Source organism: Heterocephalus glaber, unplaced genomic scaffold (genome assembly GCF_053883595.1).
Source record: "Heterocephalus glaber isolate CG9 unplaced genomic scaffold, H.glaber_assembly_v1.0 deba00000347, whole genome shotgun sequence".
Taxonomy (NCBI): domain Eukaryota; kingdom Metazoa; phylum Chordata; class Mammalia; order Rodentia; family Bathyergidae; genus Heterocephalus; species Heterocephalus glaber.
Window position 1 is genome coordinate 51,472,077 of NW_028258143.1, and position 24,497 is coordinate 51,496,573.

General features: G+C 37.6%; 1 protein-coding gene across 11 annotated transcripts in view; it reads right to left on the reverse strand.

Annotated features, from left to right (window-relative positions):
• Positions 1-24,497, reverse strand: part of Slc25a12 (solute carrier family 25 member 12) — a 205,610-nt gene that overhangs the window by 15,406 nt on the left and 165,707 nt on the right. For all 11 annotated transcript variants that reach the window (XM_087196421.1, XM_087196424.1, XM_013076971.3 and 8 more), the window contains 4 exons: positions 15,113-15,194; positions 13,514-13,672; positions 10,177-10,229; positions 9,641-9,721 (listed from right to left, as the gene is read on the reverse strand). In XM_087196421.1, the coding sequence (XP_087052547.1) occupies positions 9,641-9,721; positions 10,177-10,229; positions 13,514-13,672; positions 15,113-15,194 (375 nt within the window). The remainder of the gene's footprint in view (positions 1-9,640; positions 9,722-10,176; positions 10,230-13,513; positions 13,673-15,112; positions 15,195-24,497) is intronic.

The window sequence follows — 24,497 nt, forward strand, 5'->3', positions numbered from 1 at the left end:
TCTCATCTTGCATTAAGCAATGACTTCTTAGATATGATACCAAAAACACAAACAATGAAAGAAAAAATAGAACATTTTTACTACATTAAAATTAAAGTCCAATTCTTCAAAAGATGCCATCAAGAAAGTGAAAAAATCTGCAAATAACATATCTGATGGGGGATATATATCTAGAATATATAAAGAATACCTTATAACTCAATAGCAAAAGACAACCCACTTTATAAATGGGCAAAGATTCTGAACAGATGTTATGCCAAAGAAGATGTACAATGGCCAATGTGCACATGAAAAGATGCTCCATGTTGTCAGGCATGTTGTCAGGCACAACAAGATACCATACTTGCCCTGGATGGTAGCTATAACAAAAAGACAAATAATAACAACTGTTAGCAAAGATAGGAGATACCAGAACACACATACACTGCTAGTGTAAGAGGCTATAGTCATTTTGTTTGTTTGTTTGGTTTTTGGTACCAGAGATCAAACTCGGGTCCTTGCGCTTACGCAGCAGGTGGCGAAACCACTGAGCTAAATCCCTGGCCCACTATAGTCATTTTGGAAAATAATCTGGCAGTTTCTTAAAATGCTAATAAGAAGCTTAGTGAGAGCCTGTCTCTAAAAAGACCCAGGGACATAGCTCAGTGCAAAGGCCCTGGGTTCAGTTCCTAGTACCAATCAATCAATCAATCAATCCTGTAGCTAATTCAGTATTGCCATATAACCCACCAACCACTCTACTCATACTCAAATGAAAACATGGGTCCATGCAAAACCTTATATACCAATGTTCATATCAGCATTATTTGTAATAGACAAAAACTGGAAACAACTCAAATGTCCAGCAACTGACAAATGGATAAACAAAATGTGGTCTATCCATAGGCTGAGCAATAAAAAAATAAGTACTAACAAAAGCTACAACATGGAGGAACCTTGAAAACATGCTAAGTGAAACGAGCCAACACAAAAGTCTACATATCTTATTATTTATATAAAATACTCTGAATTGGTGAATCTATAAGAAGATATAGTAATAGTTCCACAGCACTTAGGGGTGATGTGGAAAGACTGAAAGGTGACAGCTAAAACCTACCAAGTTATTTTTGTGGCAGCAAAAATGTTCTAAAATTGATTGTGGTGAAGGGTGCACAACTCTGAATTATACTAAAAACCACTGAATTGTTTGTGCATGTTAAATGGGGGAAGTGTATAATATATGAACTATATATAACAATAAAACTGGGGTTTGGGGGAGTTTAATTTTAAGGCTGTGGGTATAGCTCAGTGGTAGAGCACACGCTCAGCATGCACAGAGCCCTGGCTTCAGTTCCCAATATCACAACAAAAGAAATGTTATTTTTAAAATTTGCCTGAAACAGCAGGTATCCAATGAAAGAATGAATAAATGAAATTATGAATGAATGAATGGACACACCAAATATGAAAGAATATGAATTTGGAGACTGAGGTAGTTTGAATTTCAACTTTGGCATTTACTGCTGTATCTTACTGATGTTTTAATCAAACCTGGTTAGAAATAATAAGATAATCCCTATAGAATGTTTAGCCCACAAGGAAAAGTCCCCAACAAACATTAACAATCTAGCAGAGGTCTGGGGATTTAGCTCAGTGGATTTGCCACCTGCTGCACAAGCGCAAAGACCCGAGTTCCATTCCTGGTAACAACAACAACAACAACAACAACAAAAAAAAAATCTAGCAGATTACAACTATATTAAAAACAAAAATCAGTGTCAATTACAATAATATTTTAGTTAATTAGGATGGTAAGTGTATGTATGCCCCTTTTATTATTACTCTTTATACTATACAGTATATTCCTTCCAGCTTACACATAGGCTTCTTCAATAACAGGAACAACTACAAAGATAACAGAGATAACATTTATTTCATGCCTATAAGGTATCAGGTCTTTTGTAAAGTCATTCATTATCTTGCATAATTCTCACAGTGATCCTATCAGACCCTTTCTTTAGAAACTGATCATGGGGCTGGGGGATGCAGCTCAATGGTAAACTGTATGCTTAGTATGAGTAGGTCCTGGGTTCAATCCTGAGGAAGGAAAGGAAAGGAAAAGGAAGTAGGGAGGAAAAGAAAGAAAGGAAGACAGGAGGAAAGAAGAGAAAGAGAGAGAGAGATCATAAAGTAAAACAAACAACAATGAAAAATATGTACCACAGACAGATCAGAGATTTTCACTTGTCAGTCACTTCACAATCCGGTCAGCACACATCATTTTTCCTAAGAGGCAGTAGAGTCATTTTTGTGGCAACACAATTTCCCTTCCATCTACTTATAAGGAAGTCAAAACCTAGGTCTTAGTGAATCCTTCTGCTGGGTTTGAATCATTTCTTCCCAATTATCCAGCACCAAGTACAGCTTTATAATTGGATAAGTTTTTGAAGCGCAGCAGCATTCTTCTCACCGGTGGCACTGATAGCATGCAGTAAGCACCCCGGCAGCTCTGTGCACTGCACATAAGCACCACCTCAGTGAGGGACACTCTCAGGATCAGCCTGATGGGGACCTACTCTTCCAGGGTTTACCTGTATCATTCAAGAAAGAGAATACTGTGCATCTCACAATGTCAGTATATCCTGCCAATAGAGACTCATCCTTTTTGTCTAAGACTGCATACTTTGTTGAAATTATCAACTTTTGGGAAAATCAGTGGATTATGTTTTAACCTTCATTTACATTGTAGAATGACTGAATTTAGTCAGAAGAAAATCCATAATCACACATTTTCTTCCCTTTCTGAATGAAGAGATTAAAGTGGGAAGAGAAAGATGTTCAAGGTGAAGAACTGCAGACAATCTAATCAATCTGCCAAGAGTTCAACCTATTTCTCATGCTGTCCATTTCCAGCTGGAAAATCAATCAAAGGTTCCAGAAATGAGTTGTGATTGGCTTCCAGGTTTCCATATCACCACTCCCAGCACAGAGGAGTTGAGCCACTCCCCCCACCCCCAGCCCTGAAATGAGAAGACACATAAACAAGTCTCAAAACCAGGCTTCCAGATCACCTACAGCAACCCCAAAGGGACATGAGATGGAACACTCTGATACTCAACCACCTGGACCCACCGAACTGGCAACAAAAGAGGATCTGGGAAAAAATGAAATCAGAACTAATTTCTCAGATAACAGCAGAGATTGTCCCATAGTGCAAGACATGATTAATAAATCTAGAGAGGACACCGATAAAAAAATAGAGGAGCTGAGGAACATGATGGAATCCTAACATAGGAAACAAATGGAATCCATAAAACAGATGCAAATAGATTTCCAGGAGATTAAAAACTCCATTGAAAGTTTACGTGGCAGAATGAGCCAATGTGAGGACAGAATTTCAGATACAGAAGATAAGATGGCAATTAGTGACAAGGAAAAGAAAAATTGCTTTAAAATTGTAAGGGACCACGAGAAATCAATCCAGCAACTGCTAGACAAGGTAAAGAAGAATAACATAGGACTGACTGGAGTAAATGAAGAAACAGGAAAGAATGCAAATGACATAAAAAAACTGTTCACAGAAGTGGCAGAAAACTTCCCAAGCAGGGGAAAAGAACTTGACATACAGATAAGTGAGGCATATAGCACTCCAACTAGCCTTGATCAAAAAAAAAATCTACACATAGGCATATAATTGTTAAGATTCCAGAAACTCAAAAGAAGAACAAAATTCTACAAGCAGTTAAGAGAAAAGAAATCACATACAAAGGAAAGCCCATCAGAATCACAACAGACTTCTCAACACAAACCCTCAAGGCAAGAAGAGCTTGGAGTGACATCTTGCAAGCCCTAAAGGTAAACAGCCTCCAACCTAGACTGAGGTACCCTGCAAAACTATCTTTCAAAATTGATGGAGAAATAAGATACTTTCATGACAAAGAGCACCTTAGGAACTTCATGAATACCAAACCATGACTCCAAAACATTTTAGACAATATCATAGAAAAAGACAACAAGGATCACAATCCCAGGAATCCCAGCAGAATGAATCCATCAGGCACAACAAGAAATTAAACAAAAGGGGAAGAATCCAACAAAAAGAAAAAGTCATGGCAAGGATAACTGATAACTGATATAACATATCAGTTATAACCATCAATGTTAATGGTTTCAATTCAAAAATCAAAAGAAATAGACTGGCAGAATGGGTCAAGAAGCAAAATCCAACAATATGCTACATACAAGAAACACAATTCAAAAGAAACTCATGGACTGAAAGTTAAAGGGTGGAAAATAATACTCCATGTGACAGGAACCTGAAAAAAAGCAGGAGTAGCTATCCTCTTTGAAGATCAAGTGGATTTCAAACCAACACTGATTAAGACAAGGACACTACATCCTTATAAAGGGAACAATCCAACTTGAAAAGATGACGATCATAAACATCCATGTACCAAACACTAGTGCAGCCAACTATATAAAACAAATACTAATGGAATGAAAAATCATATAACCACTAATACAATAGTAGTGGGGGAACTCAATACCCCACTGTCACAAAGAGATAGATCAACTAGACAAAAAATTAGCAACGAAATACTCGAACTCAATCAAACTCTTGAACAAATGAACTTAACAGATGTTTACAAAGTGTCCCACCCCACAAAATCAGAATACACATTCTTTTCAGCTGCACACAGGTCGTTCTCCAAAATAGACCACATACTCGCTCATAGAACATGTATAAGTGCAAAGGAATTGAAATTATCCCCTGTATATTATCAGACCATAATGCAATGAAATTGGAGATCAATAGCAAAAGAAACTTCAAGAATTTCATAAACACATGGAAATTGAACAACACTTCTGAATAACCAATGGGTCACAGAGGAAATTAAAGAAGAAATCAGACAGTTCCTTCAATTAAATGACAATGACAATACAACACATCAAAATTTATGGGACACAATGAAAGCAGTCTTACGAGGGAAATTCATAGCAGTGAATACGCATATTAGAAAAACAGAGCGAGCCCAATTAAACAACCTGATGCTGAACCTCAAGCTTCTAGAAAAAGAAGAGCAGGACAAACCTAAAGCTCATACAAGGGAGGAAATTATAAAGATCAGAGCAGAAATCAGTGCAACGGAGACTAAGAGAATGATGCAAAAAAAATCAATGAAGCCAAGAGTTGGTTCTTTGAAAGAATAAACAAAATTCACAAACCCTTAGCAAACCTTCTCAGAAAAAGTAAAGAAAAGGCCCAAATCCATGCAATTAGGAATGAAAAGGGTGAAATTACAACAGACCCAGTAGAATTCCAGAGGATCATCAATACCTACGTCAAGAACCTATATGCCAACAAGATGGAAAACACAGAAGAAATGGACAGTTTCCTAGATACGTATAAATTACCAGAGTTGAATGAAGAAGGCCTAAAAATTCTAAACAACCCAATACGAATCAATGAAATTGAAAACATAATTAAAAACTTACCAACTAAGAAAAGCCCAGGTCCTGATGGCTTCACCAATGAATTCTACAAGACATTTAGAGAGGAACTACTGCCAGTACTCTTTAAACTCTTCAGTGAAATTGAAAGGGAAGCAATACTCCTGAATTCATTCCTGGAAGCGAGCATCACCTTGATCCTCAAAGCAGAGAAAGACCCAACCGATAAAGAGAACTATAGGCCAATCTCACTAATGAACATAGATGCAAAAATCCTTACTAAGATACTGGCAAATAGAATGCAAAAGATCATCAAGAAAATTATACACCCTGACCAAGTGGGATTCATCCCAGGGATGCAAGGATGGTTCAACATACCCAAATCAGTGTAATACATTGTATCAATAGAGCCAAGGACAAAAACCATATGATCATCTCAATAGATGCAGAAAAACCATTTGATAAAATCCAACATGAGAGCTGGGGATTTAGCTCAGTGGTTTCGCCGCCTGCTGCGCAAGCGCAAGGACCCAAGTTCAATCCCTGGTACCAAATAAATAAATAAATAAATAAAATGAAATAAAATCCAACACGCATTTATGATAAAAACCCTACAAAAAATTGGAATAGATGGTCTTTACCTCAATCTGATAAAAGCCATCTATGAAAAACCAGCAGCCAATATCATACTAAATGGCCAAAAACCGAAATCCTTCACACTAAAATTAGGAACAAGACAAGGATGTCCACTGTCACCACTCCTGTTCTGGAAGTTTTGGAAGTATCAGTCATGACAATTAGACAAGAGAAAGAAATAAAAGGAGTACAGACAGGGAATGAAGAAGTCAAATTGTCATTATTTGCAGATGACATGATGCTCTATATAGCTGACCCCAAGAACTCCACCAAAATTCTTCTAGGCTTAATAACCAAATTCAATAGAGTAGCTGGATACAAGGTCAGCACACAAAAATCAACAGCTTTCCTCTACATGAACAACAGACTCACTGAGAGAAAAATAGGGCAAACAATTTCTTTCACAGTAGCATCCAAAAAACTGAAATATCTAGGAATCAACATAACAAAAGAAATCAAAGACCTCTTCTCTGAAAACTATAGCACTCTGAAAAGAGAGACTGAAAAGGATATCAGAAAATGGAAAGACATCCCTTGCTCCTGGGTAGGAAGGATCAACATAGTGAAAATGGCCACTCTTCCAAAACTGCTCTATAGATTCAATACAATCCCAACTGAAATGCCAGCAGCATACTTCACAGATGTTGAGAAAACAATCCAAAAATTCATTTAGAACAAGAAGAGACCCAGAATAGCAAAAGCAATTCTAGGTAACAGAGACATGGCAGGGGGTATTACAACCCTCAACTTGAAACTATACTACAAAGCTACTGTGATAAAAAAAATAGCATGGTACTGGCAAAGAAACAGACCTGAGGACCAGTGGAACAGATTAGAAGATGCAGGAACAACTCCAGACACACTCAGCTACCTCATTCTTTGACAAAGGAGCCAAACACCCTCACTGGAGGAAAGGTAGCATCTTTAATAAATGGTGCTGGAAAAATTGGACTTCAATTTGCCAAAGATTAAAACTAGACCTGTATCTCTCACCATGCACTAAACTAAAATCTAAATGGATTAAAGATTCAAATATTAAAACAGAAATGCTGAACTGGCTGGAACACAGGTTAGGAAGACATTGATGTAGGAAAATAGTTTATGATCAAAACCTCAGTTGCCCGTGAACTAGCACAAACAATCAACAAATGGGATCTCTTCTTACTAAAAAGCTTCTGCACAGCAAGAGAAACCACCAACAGTGTAAAGAGACAACCTACCATGTGGGAAAAAATTTTCACCTGCTGTTCCTCAGACAAAGGTCTCCTATCTCAAATCTATAAAGAACTTTAAAAAATCAGACTTCCCAAATTTAAAGATACAATCCATAAATAGGCATCTGAAATGAACAGACATTTCTCAGACAAAGAAGTAGAAATAGCAAATAAACATATGAAAAAGTGTTCAACATCCCTGGTCATTCGAGAGATGCAAATGAAAAAAATGCTGAGATTCTACCTCACTCCAGAAAGAATGGCTGCTATCACGAAATCAACCACTAACAAATGCTGGCAGGGCTGTGGGAAAGAGGAACTCTGCTCCACTGCTGGTGGGAATGTAGACTGGTGCAACCACTGTGGAAATCAGTATGGAGATGCCTCAAAGAACTAGGACTGGAAGTCCCATTTGTCCCAGCTATTCCCCTGCTGGGTATCTTCCCCAAAGAATTAAAAGAATCATACCACAGTGATATATGTGCACCCATGTTCATAGCAGTTGGTAATAGCTAAAACTTGGAAGCGACCCAAATGCCCATCAACTGGAGACTGGATAAAGAAAATGTGGTTTTTAAATAAAATGGAGTACTACTCAGCCATAAAAAATGAGAAATTAGATATTTATAGCTAAATGGATGCACATTGAGAGTATACTCTTTAAGCGAAATAAATAGGACACACACGTGTAAATACCAAATAGTTTCTCTAGTGTGAGAAACTGCAAGTGTAAATAAGGACTAAAAGGTATAATAGATAATGTGAAATAGGAAGAAAAGGGGCAAAGGGGAAGGGGAAGTGGGAGGGATAGGGGAAAGAAAAGAAGGGAACGGAGTTAATATGAGAAAATGAAAAAATGGAAACAAAATCTTTGTAAATAGGGTGGGATGGTGAGGTTGGAGGGCAGGGGAAGGGGGAAAAATAAGAACCAAGAGAGATTATGTAAAGGTGCAGATTTCCAATGATGAATGTCATTGTATACCTCAAATGTAACAATAAAATTAAATTTTAAAAAAAAGAAATGAGTCATGATTAAGGAAGAGACTTAGTGTCAGAACAACCCTCAAGGCACTCTAGACTGCAACAGAAATTCTCAAAGTTCAAATCTATAAACAGAGTCCATACCTAGGAAGAACAAAGGAACTAAACACCTGATTATGGCCAAACCACATAGGTCACACGTCAGACATGGCCAAAATCCTCTGGATACTGAAAATACAAACAGATATCATTAGCTATCTGGAATAGAACAAGCATAACTTGGAAGATTTCTTGCAAATATGTGCATGTGCTGGGGTAAAAATGAATTGGGAAGCCTTTTAACCAAATGGAAGCTAAAACCACTGAGAAAAATATTTATGATTTGCAAAGGTGCTTTCATTAGATGAGAATTATAGCACTTTTATCTCACCTAAGCAAGGAGCTTATTCTTGTCCATTGTTTATCCTTCATGAAAAGAGAAATTCAGCCAGAGAGGCTTCCTTCCTGAGAATGCGTGCACACAGACACACGTGCACATGTTCAGACATGTGTGCATGAACACCCACACACCAATCCACCATTTCCATAAGAACTCTGGTTGCAAAACGTGAAGACTTAGGTATGTGCCAGGGTGACAAACTTCATCAGGAAGAACCTGGAGGAACCAGTGTGTCTGACCCCACGGGTATCTTCTCTGAATTAAAACTTCTAAGGTCATTGACCTCATCACCTTAGGCTCCATAAGTGATTGAGGTTTTAGCCAAAACTACCAACCAAAGCAATTAGAAATTATTAATATTTTCAGGAACAAAACGGACTAAACAAATCTCAAGCAAATCACATGTAAAACAATACCACAACAAAACTAGTTGAGCAGCAAACTTAGGTGTGGGAATTGGTCTAAATCCAATGTTATGTTTTCTGTTTACAGACAGAAGCATTTGTGCTCTAAGTAGATATACTTCTGAATCTTGGCTTCAGAATTTTTATCAATAGCTGTGATATAGTTACAGTTGTTTGCCACACCCTCCAGTCCCTAAAGAAGGAATAGTGTATCGGTCCCATACCTGAAGTATAAGGGCCCAATTAATCAATTATCTTACCCACTACTGTATTTCCTGTGATGCTTAAGAAGAATAAGAATTCGGATTTATAAAAACCTGGAAAGTAATGCTTCAGAAGCTTCTAAACAGTTGATAAAAACAATCTCTTTTTTTGTACTCAAAACAATGACATTTGTAAGAATCATTCCATATGTGAAACCTTGCTTAGACTGCTTGAGCCCAAGGGAAATGCTACTCTGATATCATACCTAAAGTTCAAAAAGAGAAGAGGAACATAGTTTTTTTTTACAAGAAATATACAGGACTAATACTTACACAACCTCCAGCAAGAATCTCTGCTGGAAGCGGAATGGAGCCATCTCTTCTGATAAATTTATCTCGGACAAAATCATTAACCTAATTAGAAAGACAGCATCAGTTAACCAGAATTCCCAACCATTTCCTCTCCTGGTACATGGCTGCTTTTTGAAGTCAGATAAAAATTAGCCAAGGTTTGCACACAAAAGTAAAGTTTCTGGCTGGGCATGATGGCGCACACCTCTGATCCCAGGTACTCAGGAGGCAGACAGGAGGATCATAAGATCAGCGCCAGACTTAGTGAAACCTTATCTCAAAATAAAAAGTAAAAGGGACTGGGAATGTAGCTCAGTGGTAGAGCACTTGCCTACCATGTGTAAGGGCCCTGGGTTCAACAGGGAGGGAAGCAGAAAGAAAGGGAAGAGAAGGGAGGGAAGTGAGAAAGAAGAAAGTTTTCCAAGTGCTTTGATGGTGTGCCCGGTGTCAGCAGCATCAATTTTAATTTTTAGCTTAATCTAAATAAATGACACATATTCAGTAAGAAAGAAACTTACAGTCAGTTTAATGGCCTTTTCTGGAGCAACCCCAATGAGCTGCGGAATCAGACCTAGATAAAGAGAGAAAATCATTAGCAAAATAGATGTACTAGATACAAAAACACAAGTCCCGCATGGAAATATTCTATTATTTACCCATCAAACATTTCTGGGTTTTCATTAAAATGGAGGGAAACTGACTATACTAACAGAATATAGTAGCTTGGTTAATACAGAATATCAATTCTAAATTTTCTCTCCAGAGAAAACCAGCAAGCATTCAGTAATCATTTATTTAAAAGGAAGCCACAACTGCAGGGCTGGAGGTTTAGCTCAGTGGTTCTGGCACCTGCCTCAAAAGTGCAAGTTCCTGAGTTCAATCCCCAGTATCAAAAAAAAAAAAGGAAGCCACAACTGCAAAGAAAAACGCAGTTTTTAGTGAGTATCTTCTAAAAGCAAAAACATACATCTACTGTATTTTTATTTACTAATATATGTCAAGCTTAAGACATTTTAAAAGAATCCCCTCAAAAGAAAGCATTATTCTTAGGAAGTTAAATTTTCCAGGCTGACTACAAACTGAGAAAGAAAAAATATATAAACAATTCAACATCTGTAGATACTCATATTCACCGGGCTCAGCTTTCTAATGCACACAGCTTATAGAAATTGTTAGCATACACTTTTTGCATACTTTTTAAAAAGATGCTAACAATAAACATTCTATATCCTTTAAATCATCCAGCCAAGGGGAGTTATATATGTGTTTGAATGCTTGCTTACTGCTGATCTTAAGCCTACTTTGAGGATACTGCTGAGTGATTTTCTATGAGTTGAGAGCCAGCAAGTAGTCATGCACATAGGCTACTGTCAGTCAAACTGAATTATCAGTAACAAACACAAACCCACACACACCTTCGTGGGTAGCAGACTGATTTAAAAGAATAAATCAGCAGATGGCAGTCTTAACTTCCTAACCCTCATGATAGTCAGGCCCTACTATTTTTCATCTAACTTCCATACAACCATGTCAGCATGTGTATCTGTTTTACAACTTGCTTCACTAAAGCTCATGGAATTTTAATAAAGCAATGATTTGTGTCATTTTATCATTGTTGCCTACAAAGAAATTTGGCTAATCTGTCAACAATTTTGTCAGTCATCTGACAGAATAATGGACTAGTTCTAAGCAATATATGACAATCTCAATAACCACAGTACTCACATATAGGACTCCTACAATCTTCTCCCTAATACAAAAATCTCTCATTTAAAGGACTGATTTTATCAGCTCACATCATGAATAAAGCCAAAATCCCCTCTCCCCACTTGCTATACTGCACCCATTTAATTAACATGAAATTTCTCCTAAATGAAATATTCCATAACCATCTATCTATTAAGACTAAGCTAGGGGCCAGGGATGCAACTCAGTGGCACCATGCCTGCCTGGCAAGCTCAAGGTCCTGAGTTTGATTCCCGCTACCAAAAAAAAAAAGCCTAAACTATGTATTATTTATTTAGGTTTATCCATTGAGAAGACTAAACTATGCATTATATATCTAGGTTTCTGCTAACAGAAGACGTTCTGTTTGTAACTTAAAATTTAAAAGTATACCAAGAAGGGGGCTGGGGATTTAGCTCAGTGGTTCCGCCGCCTGCCTTGCAAGCGCAAGGACCTGAGTTCGATCCCCAGTACCAAAAAAAAAAAAAACTAAAAAAATAAAAGTATACCAAGAAGAAGAAAGGTCATTATTGAACAAGGAAATATTAGAGGTGTCAAAGAAAAAAAACAAAAAACAGTGCCACTCAACCCTGAACTCTCCACGAAATAGAGTCTAGATATGCAGGGCTTAATCAGTTTAAAGTAAGGCTGGGGATTTAGGTCAGTGGCCCCGCCGCCTGTGTCGCAAGCGCAAGGTCCCGAGTTCGATCTCAGGTACCAGAAAAAAAAAAAATAAAAGAATCAGTTTAAAATAAGCCTTCACAGGGGCCGAGATTTAGCTGCTGCTCAAGTGCAAGGACCCAAATTCAATCCCTGGTACCAAAAAGAAAATAAATAAATAAATAAATAAATAAATAAATAAAATACGCCTTCACATGAGCAGCTCTGTATTCAGGACAATGCACATCTCTTCCCATGGAGTATATGCTGTACAACTGGAATTTAAAGAGGGCAGAGTTCTGAATATTTGAGCAAAATTAATGAACTCTCAGAGCAGACTGTTAGAGCCTAGTTTGATTTCAAAATGACTTTCTTATTCTATATAACGAAAATGACTGTCCTCATGACCCTCTCCTTTACATGTAAGTGTATCAGTTACCTTACTTGAATACCTGAACATAATGCTCACTATGGTGTTTTCTCTCCTGACCATGAGGATAAAGCTTTGTTTTGGCTCAGTCTTTGTTTCCTAAGAAGAGGTTCTACGCCAAACAGTTTAACGGAGTTCAGAAACGAGCTAGGGATTAAGGAGCCTGTGTGTGCAAACAAATAAGTACAGTAAATTACATAAATGCCCTGGACTTGAGCATGCTGGGTATTTTCAAAGAATTCCAAGTGGCGCCCAAAGGGATTAAAAAATTAATCTCCCCTGCAAAGGAACCCTAAATTCTAATGCGAAGATATGTACATGAAAGTTACTTGCTTTCTAAAGAGAACAAGTTCCTACAAAGCCCATGGGGGCTGGGGAGAGCACTACGCGGAGCTGCAGCCTCAGTATAAGGTTGGTGGCAACAATCTCTGCAAAAGAAAATTTTCTCTGCTCTGACTGTGTGCCTCTGAGCTGTAGGGAGAAAAGGAATGAGATGGAGCCAAAGGGGTTTCTTTTATTTTGTTTTAAACTTCAGGTGACTCACTTGAAAAGATTCATAAACAGTCTTCTTAGAAGGGACAAAAATATTGCATAGTTCTTTCAGCTCAAACCAGTGTAGAGAGAATAAACTAACCTTCAAGTAGCTGCCTGGCTTCTATTTCAAAGATAAGAGGTGTGCTGCTCTCTCTAATTCTTTCAGAAAAGCTCTCTATTTCCTAGCTCTCATCCTTGTACTCCACCTGCAGGCATGTGCTTCAGTTTTAAGAGCATGCGACACAGATTCATGGTTGGGACAAACATTGGATTTGGATTCCAAGAAATGCAAATGACAGGAAGAAGAAAATAAGACCCTGTTTGCAGACTACCATTGCTAATCACCAGAGAGAATGTAAAAAAGGAAAAGAAGCAAAGAGAAAAATAGAGAAATAGCCCTAGTCTGGCCAGGCAGGTTACATACTGGTTCGCACAATAAGAGAGTTAAAATCTGCTGCTAGTGAGATAAAATTGTTAACATTAGCAGCTAAGATTTGCTTACTCACCCCGGTAGAGTCCAAAGAAGCCCTCATAACGCAAAACTTTCTTGAAACAGTCAAAACTATTTTTGTACATCAGCTCCCCGACCACAGAGCCACTGCCACGCTGGTTTTGCATCCGAGTCTTCACCAGATCTATAGGATACACTGCAGTGGCTCCGACAGCTACAAACAGAACAATTTTTAGTCTTTCAAATAAACATAATTAAGTGGAGAGTCCTTAGGATAATAAATCTCATCTCAAAGGGTGATACTACAAGACAATATCTACCCTCACAGAACAGGATGACTATGATTTTTCCTTCTCCAAATACAGCCAAAAGATGAAACCACTGGAACCCATAAATACAGCTGCTTCAAAGAACTGTGAACAATGTTCTCTTATGCCTTAGGTTAGTAATTTAAAGAATGGATCATCACCAACATTATATAATCAATACTCAATTTCCTATAATGACAAGTTTAAACTATAACATTCCTTTATACTTTCCATTAATGCCTAATTTATTATCCCAGTTACTTCTTAGTAACTAGCAAATGGAAATATACGTTAACTAAGTGGCTGTAATTTTAAAATTTAGTTCACTGAAGCACTTCGGTAAATTAATCTTAGTTACAACCATCATGTTAGAAACAAAGTTCCATACAATCCTATCTCTACATATAGAATTTCATTTAAAAAAAATAAGGTCATGTTTTATTGATTGATTTTTGTTTTTTGAGACAGGGTCTTGCTATGTAGTTTAGGCTGGCCTTGAATCACTAGGTAGCTCAGGTTGGCCTCAAAATTTGTGGTGATCCTCCTGCCTCAGCCTCCCAGGTGCTGAGATTATAGGCAAGAACCACCACACCTGGCTTAGGCCATGTTTTAGAATTTCTCAGGGATGGATATATTTATTGTATGAACTAGAGTATTATATTTTTTGACTACTGAAAACCAAAACATGCTTTGCAGCTTCTAAAACTGAGAATGGAGGGAGAAAAAAAAAGAAAGAAATACTAGTCTCATCAGTTCAGACTTATTTGGAAAAAATCAAAAGCATTTTAATCGCACCTGCTAGGTTCTTTTCAACAAACCAACTTCTCATTCTAAACATTTCCTTTGTAGAGTACTTAAGCAAAAACAGTTCCTCAAATTTCTCCTGGGAGCAGGGAGGGGAGAAGGGTTCAGCAAGAAAATTACAAATCTAGATATTCTGAAATGAATGAAAAAGGAGGAAAAAACAAAAAGCCAAACATGAGGTTGTGCAATTTGTACCCCAAATCTTGATTTTCCATGAGCCTCTGTGCCCGACCCCTGAACTCTATCTTCTCCATGTTTCCACGTGGGCCTTAACCAGTCTAACGAAGGTGAGCACAGTGCTGCATCCCAGACTTTGGCATCATTACAGAGGTTTTATCCTGAAGACAGACCAGAGCCAGAGGGCCACAGCCATGCTATGACAAGTCCTCTGATCACAGGTAAAAATCAAAAGCACTGCAGAAAGCCCCGCCACCATCAGGACCCCCAGGAACTATGCGTAGCACCTCTGCTGATCTGCCCCGGGTCTAGCAAGATAACATTACTCCAACACAGCCTGAAATTACAGAGAAACCGTTGCTCACCTCCAGCTATGGAGCCCAGAGTGAATCTATAAGCCGACTCAGCGACCTGGAGCCAGATGGGTCTGCCAAACCCATGAGATTGCTGCAAGGACAAAAAAAATACATAAGAACATTTGAGGAAACCATAGAGTAAATGGAAAAGTCCACCATTTGGCTGTTTCGACGTAAGAAAAAATAAAATCTCAAAGTAATATTGTTAATGATGTAAAATCTTCTCTTTTGAAAGACGGGAATAGGATATTCAAAAACGGAAGCAAGGGGCCGGGGATTTAGCTCAGCGGTTTTGGCGCCTGCTACGCAAGCACAAGGACCGGAGTTGGATCCCCGCTACCAAAAAAAAAGGAAGCAATGTTTTTGCAAAGTAAATACCCCTATTGTTAGCATTTTACAGCCATATCCAGCAAAATAAACAGTAACATTTTCTTCTTGTTTTTCACAAGCCTATTAATGTCTTACTTACTGGCTACTATTAGGGAATACACTATTATTCTCTAGAAGTGAGTCTTTCAGGTAGAAAACATTCTCCCTTTCTTTCACTAACTTAAAATTTAAAAATCTTTCTAAAATGTACAAAAATTATCTTAAGTCCTCAATTAGAGAATACTGATCATAATTTAAAATCTTAAATGACTACTATCCTAGTCATTTAGTTCTAATAAAATCTATGAAAAAATAAAGGAAAAAAATCCTACTGTGGCTCAGTATTATTTCACAGCTATCCCATAGCATAAAGGGCCTGAGAGAATTTATCTACATCCACATATCAGTCTTAGTCTTCAATATTGTTATTATGAAATATCTGCTACACTTATGCAAAGTTTGAAACAAGTGGATAATTATCATAAAGAAAACCTGGAAAATATTCACTTGAAATAAGCTTTTTAAAGAAGCGTAAGGGGCTGAGGATGTAGCTCAATGGTAGATCCCTTGCACAGCATGCTCAAGTCCCTGGGTTCAATCCCCAGAATAACCAAAACAACAAAAAATTAAAAAGCATAATAAAAAGTTTAGATTCCCTTCACTGCATTAATTACATTTCTATAAACATAAGTATAAAATAACATGATTTGAAACACACAAAATAGAATTTATTAAGAGAAACTAAAGTATTTTTAAATTATTTTATTAATGCAAATAACTTTTTGTATTACTTTAGTGTACTTCAGTGAGTTTTCCAGTGTTGACTGAACACTCTGTGAGGCTCACCAGTAAACTCAGATACTTCTTTGCTTCAAAGACAACAGTTGAAAACTCAAACACAAACTGTTACTTCAAGGTAATGATGATATTTAACATCACAGATTTTGAAGAAATTCAACTTATAGCATTGCTATGAACTGAATGCTTGTGTCCCCTCAAAATTCACTTGTTAAAGTCTCCAACCTCTCGGTGTGATAGTATTTGGAACCCTTGAGGGGGTGATTAAGTTATGTGAATACAGCTCTCGTGATAAGATCAGTGATTTTATAAGGGATAGTTTTGCCAGGCGTAAGTAGTGCATGCCTGTACTCCCGGCACTCTGGGAGGCTGAGGCTGGAGGATCAGAGGTTCAAGCCCAGCCTGGGCAACTTGGTGACTTAGCAAGACCCTGTCTCAAGGGGGAGGGCACATGCGGTGGGGGGAATGTAGCTGAGTGTTAAGGCCCTGGGAAGGAGGGAGGAAGGGTATGAGAGAGGGAGGGGGACAGAGAGAGAAACACAGAGATTGAGAAACAGAGACAGGTTGATTCATTCTGTTTCTCTCAATCACAAGTTTAGATGAAAAAATACCTCATTCTCATAAGTTTTATTTTGTCATGTGTCCTTTCAAAAGAATATGTTAAAATTCTTAAAATAAAATGGCCATGATAACAGATAAGCATCAGGTAACCACTAATTCTGTAATTCCTATAAAAGATTTTTCCTATGTTCAATCACATATTTTTCTTTCTACTCTCCTCCTTCAAAGAATGTTTATAAACCCTACAAAATCCTATGAAAACTGAAGGATTATATTGGGCTTTCATTCTTGGTTAAAACATCTCAAACTATAAATACCCAAATTCCTTTTGACAGAATGTCACCCCATCCCTATTATTAGAAAACATTTATTAGAAAACATACAGTAAATGGGTTCCACAATTTTTTTCTTAAGGCCTAGGTATCAATATAACTTATGGTTCACTTGTATTCAGGTATGCAAATTAATGTAATTAATGCTATAGATTTCACATCATGAATATTCATAAATGGATTGCTACTATAGCTGTCATCCCTATTAATGACTGTGTGCTGAATTTTCAGCATTTAGGCTGAAAGAAAATATTCAGCACTAAGATCATCCACCATGAGCAAATGGGCCAAAGGAAAAGGCACCCTTTCCCTTAAGGTTGTGATTATGATCGTGAAGGTTGATATTTAACAAAGTTAATAAAGTGTTTTTCAAAGCAAAACGAGAGTTGAGAAACTCAAATGATTTTTAACTGGCTCTCCAAGCGTGTGTGTATAATAGAAAATGAGTTGAGATCACATTTGAAGAGATTTTCCTTTAGAAAAAAAATTCATCATATAAAAGAGAATTACCTAGGTAAAACAAGATCGTGACAGTTCCTAAATCAAGCAAACTACTCAAACCAAGCTGCTTCATGCAGCATGGCAATCCAATGAAGGGAATGGTCTCACGCCACATGCCCATAATCCCAGCTACATGGGAGGCTGAGCCAGGAGGATAGAAAGTTTGAAGTCAGCCTGGGTAACTGAGCAAGACTCAGACTAAAAATAAAACCAGGCTGGGAATGGCACAGTAATTGCCTAGTACTGTATGTGCAAGCCCCAAGGTTCAATCTGCCACAGAGGAGGGAGGGAGAGGGAGGGAGAGGGAGGGAGAGGGAGGGAGGGGGAGGGAGAGGGAGGGAGGGGGAGGGAGAGGGAGGGAGGGGGAGGGAGGGGGAGGGAGGGGGAGGGAGGGGGAGGGAGGGGGAGGGAGGGGGAGACAGAGAGAATGAATATGAAAATGTCCTCTTTGAAATGACACACTATAATGAATGGATTTAAGAAGAGGAATCATTCAATCCCCAGTAGTGGAGGGTAAAGAGAAGGGGGAAAGGGAGGAGGAGGAGAAAGAATATCTGAAGTCAATTTTATATTGAGCACTGGAATAGAAAAAAGGCTAAATTTTATAAAATGTATGATTAGAACGGTAAAATAAAGCTAGAGAAAGAAAGCAAAATGAAATTCTTCTGTCTCCAAACCATCCATATCTATGGCTTTAATATTCTTGAATTTGAACTCAAAATTCTTGCCCTTACAAAGAAAGACTAAAACCCAAAGCACTGACAGTATAGAAGTGGGTAAAAGTAACAGTAACATAGTTTTCCCTGATGCTAAACAAGACACACTTTTCTCTCAATAACAAGGGAGTTAAAGTGCATCAAAGGCTATAAATTTGTATGTCTAATAATTTAGATGAGGTAGATAACAAATATAACACATATAAACCTAATTTCCTCCGCTTTTGAGAACACATTTCCCCTAGAGTAAAACTATCACAGGTGATGGAGGTTAGAAAGAAATTAATAAATGAACTGTAACGTTTTCTTCTGTGTACTCATGAAAAAGTTCAAAGAAGACCCAGGAGAATGCAAACTACACATGAAAGACAAAATTCTACCACTAAAGAATGCTATACGTGAAAGAGAGATAAAAATCATTGTAAAGCTTTTTCTCTTCTTGTTAAATTTTTTCTGATATTTTTTTTTCTTTTTTTGATTTTTTGAAAGTCTTGCTATGTAGTTCAGGCTGGCCTCAAACTCACTGCAACCTTTCTGCCTCAGACTCCCAAGTGCTGGGATTACAGGTGTGTGCCACCACGCCAGCCTTCTGATAATGTTTTGAGAAAACGACTCAGCTTACATTGATTGAGTGGCCTGTAGATATAATTTCCCACAGAAACAAAACTTTTGGCAAGACGTTTTCAACTAATTTCCTATGTAAAATCAGCCTGTAATTTTCTACTGCTTTTTTCTGGCTTTATGAAGGTTGTACTAGCTTCATTAAATGAACTGGGTTAGTAATTTAGTTTTTCTATTAAATTAACTATTTCAGTTATGTTTAAAATTTTTAATCATTCACATTATTCTTTAACACTCATGTTACGTATTTCTTTTTCCCACTTTTCATTAGTCCATACTGGTTATACGGATTGAAGGGTTTCATTCTGGCTAATGTGTGCATGTGCATACCCTACTTATTCCCCCATGATCCCCTTCCCCCATGTTTTTGGGTGGCATATCAATGTGCGTAATATATTTCGATCATTATCTGACCTTATATGCCCTCTCCTCTCCCTTCCTCCCTTCCTCCCTTCCTGTCTAATAACAGCCTCCCTTCTACTTTCTCGTCATCGTTTTTAGATTCCACATATTAGGGACAATATATGATATTCGTCTTTCTGAGTTTGGCTTCAAAGGTTTTTTTTTTAAAGTACAGATTTACCTAAGCAGGTCCACCCTAGGTCATTTACTCCATACAGTTGAAAAAGTAATTGTGTAATAAACTGAAAGAGGAAAATTGCTTACCCATTCTCACATAGGCCAAAATTAGTCTTTTAACCTTGCTTAGCCTCCAAACTCTCACATCCTTCAAAAATGTGTGCATCTTTTTCTCGGCAACCCCTTCACTTTCCTCAAATCAAAATGTCCATTTTCTCACTGTAGGTCATCTGTACACCACACCATATTCATGCATTCTACTCCGGATAAGCATTTAAGTTGCTTCCAGCTTTTTTCTGTTGCAAATAATGCTACTACAAACAATCTTGAATATGTTGCTTAACACATGAATGTATTCATTTTTATTGAGGACTATACCCAGAAGAACCAGCAAGGCTGTATCTCTTCAGCCATGGCTGAATCTGAGGAACAGATTCCAAGTGGTAATGGCAGGAGCATTCAACAGTGTCTATTCCTCTGCCCCCTGAATATTTGCCATTGTTAGTATAATTGTGCCCAATGTAGACATGATAAAATAATATCTCCTCATAATTTAATGTCTATTTTCTCCTTTAAACTTTTCTCTCCATTCTTTTTCTTTATCCTTCTTTTCCCCCTTTACATTAGATATCCTCTTTTGTGAGGTTTCTGTTCAGGTCTTTTGCTACTTTTCCCCCAGTACCAGGAATTGAACTCAGGACCTTGCACTTATCAGGAAGGCACAACACCACTGAGCTAAATCCCCAGCCCTGTCTTTTGCTATTTTTTAACTGGACTGTCTGTCTTTTGCATATCAATTTGTAGAAGTTCATTATATATTCTAGATACATATCCTCTGTTACTTAAAATGTACTGCAAATATCTTTCCCTACTGTGAAATTTGTCTTTTTACCCTCTTAGTGCTATATTTTGATGAACAACATTTCTTAAATTTAATCTCTACCTCTCCCCTGGCCCTGGTACTGGGGATTGAACCCAAGGCAATGAGCTATATCCCCAGCCTTTTTTGGAGATAGGCATTACTAAACCACTAACTTGCCCAGGCTGGGCTGGAAATGGTGATCCACCTGCTTCAGTCTCCCAGACTGCTAAGATTACAGACGTGTACCACCATTGCTGGCCCAATGTTTTTCTTTTGACTGGTGTTTTATACTGTTTATAAAATCTCTATATTATTAATATAATCTACTGTTATCTTCTTTTATCTTTAACATTTAAAACATTTTAACCAAAATAGGTTTTTGTATATGGTATGAAAAAGGCATTTTGCCCTAGAAGAATATCTATTATTAACATTTTTTAAAATGTAACTGGCAGAATTTTAGTGAGCACACACAAAAAAATTAAAAGCAAAATGTTGCAGACAAAAAAATATATATATAACAATATAATTTGTGGTGGTTAAGGCAGAATGTCAACTTAATTGGCTTTGGGGTCTACCCAAGAGACTGGTAGAGTCCGGGTAGGTTGCAGAGGTGTGGCCTTGGGGTCTTTGTCTGGTCCCTTCCTCTCTAGTATAGTTCCCCTGCTCTGCTTTCTGGCCTCCACGAACTAAGCATCTTTGTCTGCCATGGTCTTCTGCAATGTTTCAGCTCTGAAGCCACCTGACCATAGAATGAATTCTCAGAAACTATAAGCCAAATGAAATCTCTCGCTCCTCCTTCAAGTTATAGGTGTCATGCGTGGTGTCTCAGCAATGAGAAAGTTGACTAATAAATCATTCTTCTTCCCTTCCCATCCCCTTCCATTTAATGAAAGTAAATGAAGAAGTAATGAACTGGCTAAAATTCTACGAGTTACATTTTTTAAAAATGTTAACATAAATCCCCGCCAACATACAGGAGGGTGAGCCGCTCCCAGCGCACAAGAGGAGGCTTCCGGGCTGCCGTACCATCCCCGCCAGCACACAGGAGGTGAACTGCTCCCAGCACACAAGAGGAGGCTTCCGGGCCACCTTACTACCCCCACCAGCACACAGGAAGTGAGCCACTCAAGCGCCAACAGCACCACCCCTCACCCCGGCGAAATGAGAAGACATAAACAAGTCTCAAAACCAGACTTCCAGATCACCTACAGAAACCCCAAAGGGAAACGAGATGGAACACGCTGAGACTCAACCACCTGGACTCCCTGAACTGGCAACAAAAGAGGATCTGGAAAAAATGAAATCAAAAATAATTTCTCAGATAACAGCAGAGATTGTGCTCATAGTGTAAGACATGATTAACAAATCTAGAGAGGAGCTCAGGAACACAATGGAATCCCAACATAGGAAACAAATGGAATCCATAAAACAGATGCAAACATTTCCAGGAGATTAAAAACTCCACTGAAAGTTTATGCAGCAGAATGAGCCAATGTGAGGACAGAATTTCAGATATAGAAGATAAGACTGCAATTAGTGACCAGGAAAAGAAAAATTGCTTTAAAATTATAAGGGACCACGAGAAATCAATCCAGCGCTGCTAGACAATGCAAAGAAGAATAACATAAGACTGACTGGAGTCAATGAAGAAACAGGAAAGACTGCAGATGACATAAAAAAAATGTTCACAGAAGTGATGGCAGAAAGCTTCCCAGGCAGGGGAAAAGAACTTGACATACAGATAAATGAGGCATATAGGACTGCAACTAGCCTTGATCAAAAAAAATCTACACATAGGCATGTAATTGTTAAGATTCCAGAAACCCAACAGAAGAACAAAATTCTACAAGCAGTTAAGAGAAAAGAAACAAATCACATACAAAGGAAAGCCCATCAGAATCACACCAGACTTCTCAATGCAAACCCTCAAGGCAAGAAAAGATTGGAGTGATGTATTTCAAGCCCTAAAAGAAAACAGCCTCCAACCCAGATTGATGTACCCTGTAAAATTATCTTTCAAAACTGATGGAGAAATAAGACACTTCCGTGACAAAGAGCACCTTAGGAACTTCATGAATACCAAACAAGCACTCCAAAACATTTTAGACAATATCCTAGGAAAAGACAACGAGGATCACAACCCCAGGAAGCCCAGCAGAATGAATCCATAGGGTGCAACAAGAAATTAAATGCAAAGGGGGAGACTCCAACAAAAAGAAAACGTCATGACAATGATAAATCAATATGTATGAGTTATAACCTTCACTGTTAATGGTCTCAATTCACCAGTCAAAAGAAACAGACTGGCAGAATGGGTCAGGAAGCAAGATCCAACAGTATGCTGCATACAAGAAACACATTTACTTCAAAAAGAAACTCTTAGTCTAAAAGTTAAAGGGTAGAAAACAATACTCCATGTGACAGGAACCTGAAAAAAAGAAAAAAAAAAAAGCAGGAGTAGCTATCCTCTTTGCAGATCAAATGGATTTCAAATGAAAATCTGAAACACTCTAGTCCCAAGAATTTCAGATAAGGGATACTCAACTTGTATGTACAAATCTATTGTGAACACATGTTTTCATTCCTCTCAAGTACAAACTTAAAAACAGGACTGTTGGTTCTTTTACAGTAATACAAGGAATTTCTATGTTGTTTTCCAAAATGGTTTTATCATTTTACATTCACATTAGCAGTATTAGAAAGTTCTAACTGGTTCACACCTAAGCTGACATTTGTTCTTTTAAAACTTTTAACTTCATCTCCCTAATGAGTGTATATTTCAATCTTGTTATTGTACTGACTAGTATTTTTCTGATTCTAGTGTGGCACACCTTTCCTTGTGCTGTACTGGCTATTTATCATCCTCTTTTGTCTACTTTTTAATTGGGTTGTCTATGAATGAGCTGTAAGATTTCTTTATATATTCTGGGCACAGGTTATATGCATTATAAATATGGTCTGTTTAAGGACTACTTTTCATTTTAATGATGTCATTTAAAGTTCTAAATTTTGATAGAATCTCATTTATCAAGTTTTTTCTTTTATACGCCATGTTTTTTATATCCTAGGAAATTCTTGCCTACCCTAAATTCATAAACATTTTCCCTTATAATTTCTTCTTAAAGTTTTATAGTTTTAGTCTTTCATATTTAGGTTCATAGATCCTTTCAAGTTATTTTTAGGTATGGAAATAAAGGGTTGAGGTTAATTTTTTATATACAGATACCAGGTGTTCTAGTGCCATTTGCTGAAAACACTATCTTTACCTCTGCTCTTGAATTGAGTTTATGTTCTATAAAATGTTAATGTTAAATAATCTTTCAAAACTCAGTGGACCATATATGTGTGGTTCTATTTCTACAGTCTGTTTTATTCCAATGATCTAAATGTCTTTCCTTACACCAACACTGTCTTCATTACTGTAGTTTTAGAGGAAGTCTTAAAATTAGGTACTAAATGTCTTCCAACATTATTCTTCTTTTTCTTTTTACTTTTCTAGGTCCTTTGTACTCCTACGTAACTTTTAAATTTCAGTATCTAATTCTTCATTTATAGCAAGTATACATAGACCTGAATTTTTATATGTACCTTGTGTTTTCTAATCCTGCTAAATTCAAATACAAGTTCTAGGGGCTCCTAGAGATTTCTTAGTATTTTCTCTGTAAATGATCATTTCATCTACATATAAAGATTTTACTTCTACCTTGCCAATCCTATGGCACTTATTTTTATTGCCAGACTATTTTGGTTTGGGCCTATATTTGAAAGTTTAATGGACAGATGAAGAGTAGGCATATCTGCCCTTGTTCCCCACCTTAGGGAGAAAGCATTATATCTTCTCCATTCATATAAGGCGTTTTTGCTGGAAGTATGGAGTACATGTCTTTGATCTGTAGAGAAGGTTCTGTTCTACTTCTAGTCTGATAGCTTTTACCATGAACAGCTGTAGAATTTAGTCCAGTACTTTTTCTGCAACTACTGACAGGATCATATGGCTTTTTCCTTTCCTCTGTTAAAATGATGACTTCTGGGGGTGGATCTTCCAATGCTGA